The sequence below is a fragment of the Palaemon carinicauda genome, chromosome 11 (genome assembly GCF_036898095.1).
Source record: "Palaemon carinicauda isolate YSFRI2023 chromosome 11, ASM3689809v2, whole genome shotgun sequence".
NCBI lineage: Eukaryota > Metazoa > Arthropoda > Malacostraca > Decapoda > Palaemonidae > Palaemon > Palaemon carinicauda.
In genome coordinates, this window is record NC_090735.1 from 80,750,047 (window position 1) to 80,752,086 (window position 2,040).

Below are 2,040 nucleotides of genomic sequence, written 5' to 3' on the forward strand. Positions count from 1 at the left end.
TAAACTACTACCGTCGCATCATCCCCAAAATCGCCCACATCCAGACTCCCCTCAATGACGTCCTGAAGGGAAAAGCCAAGAAGCTCGTCTGGGGTCCCCAGCAGCAACACGCCTTCGACAGGACAAAGGCCGCCCTCACCAAAGCCACCACCCTGGTGTACCACGACGACAGCGCCTCCCTGAAGTTGACTACCAACACCAGCAACGTCGCCTACGGTGCTGTCCTCGAACAGATCGTCAACGGTTACCCGCAGCCCTTGGGCTTCTTCAGCAAGAAACTCAAACCTGTGGAAACCAGGTACAGCATGTTCGACAAGGAGCTCCTCGCCATCTACCTCGCCGTCCGCCAATTCAAATACATGCTTCAAGGTACCCCTTTCACCATCATGACAGACCACCAGCCCCTGATCCACACTTTCATGAAGTCTTCAGACGCATGGTCCTCTCGCCAACGACACCTGGCAGCCATCGCAGAATTCGGCTGCACTATCAGCTACGTACCGGGGAAGAAGAACCCCGTCGCCGACACCCTCTCCAGGATAGAGATCAACGCAATCCACCTGGGCATCGACTACCCCAACCTCACCGTAGAACAGCAGAGCAACCAGGAGGCCCAGGACTATCATACAACAACATCAACGCTACAGATGAAGGACATTCCCCTCGGACCGGCCAGGGGAAATCATCCTCTGCAACACCAGCACGCCCATGGATTCCTGCCTCCCGTAGAAGGAAGATCTTCGACGTCATCCATGGATTATCACACTCCTCGGGTCGCACTAGAGCCCGTCTACTATTCGAGAAATTCATCTGGCCAGGGATCAAGAAAGACGCCCATGAGTGGGCGAGAACTTGCATTAACTGCCAGACGAGTAAGGTAAAACGCCATTCTGAGTTGGGAGTCGGCGATTTTCCCCAACCCAAGAGACGATTCGTACACATCCCCATGGACGTCGTGAGACCTCTGCCGCCTTCAGGTTCTGCAAGATACCTTCTGATGATAGTCGACCGCTCCACTAGATGGTTAGAAGCGACTCCGATGTCTAAAGCAACCACCCATGCCTGCGCCAAAGCTCTCCTGTCGAGTTGGATCATGCCGCTTTGCTGTCCCCGACGAACCGAGATTCTGCCTTCTTGTCAGAGATCTGGCTCTCTCTGGCAAACCTGATGGGAATGACACTCCACAGCACCATGGCATACAACCCTGCAGCGAATGGCATGGTCGAGAGAACTCATCGCACTCTCAAGACAGCCCTGATGGCGAGATGTACGGACGAACATTGGAAAGCGCAATTCCCATGGGTCCTCCTTGGCCTTCGCACCGCTCCCCGGGAAGACGGCGAACCTTCCCCTATGGAGAAGGCCTACGGTGAGGCACTTACAGTCCCTGGCGAGTTCTTCCCTGCAACTACCGACGACATTAAGCTGAATCACCTGAGAGAGATTGCTGGGAAATTCAGGCCATGCTTGAAGACATATGAGGACAGGACCAGACACTTCATGCCCAAGAACCTAGACGACTACGACTACGTCTTTATCCGGGTCGATGCTTATCGCCAACCCCTGACTAGACCTGATCACGGCCCTTACAAGGTCATCAGAAGAACAGCCAAATCTTTCCTCCTGAACGTCCACGGACAAGAAGATATGGGTGACGATCGACAGATTAAAACCAGCGTTCCTTGAAAGCAATGAGAAGATCACCATGGGCCCTGGTAGACCAAGGATTCCACCTCAGAACAAATCATCCACCAAGCGGGAGAAAACCACGCAACGACAGAAGAAAACAATTCCTCCGAAGCAGAGCAACCTTCCCTCTGTTCAAGCACCAGAGGGGAACTACGTCGCCCTCCATGATACATGGATTAATCGCATCAACCTGCTCCGATGCCCGCTGTCAAGGGGGGGGGGGGGAGTACTTGTAAGGACATCGATTTTCCTGTTGTGTTTCCTCCCCCTAAACACATTTCTGATAATTATAATTTTATTATTTGTTTCAAGTAGTGGATTTTTGTACCATGATGTTGCACTCTTTGAGAG

General features: G+C 52.8%; 1 protein-coding gene across 1 annotated transcript; it reads left to right on the forward strand.

The window, feature by feature from the left end:
- The first annotated feature begins 1,191 nt into the window (after positions 1–1,191).
- LOC137649348 (uncharacterized) lies at positions 1,192–1,686 on the forward strand. The gene has a single exon (XM_068382330.1). It carries the CDS (start codon positions 1,192–1,194, stop codon positions 1,684–1,686), a length of 495 nt encoding a protein of 164 aa, XP_068238431.1.
- The last annotated feature ends 354 nt before the right edge of the window (positions 1,687–2,040 follow it).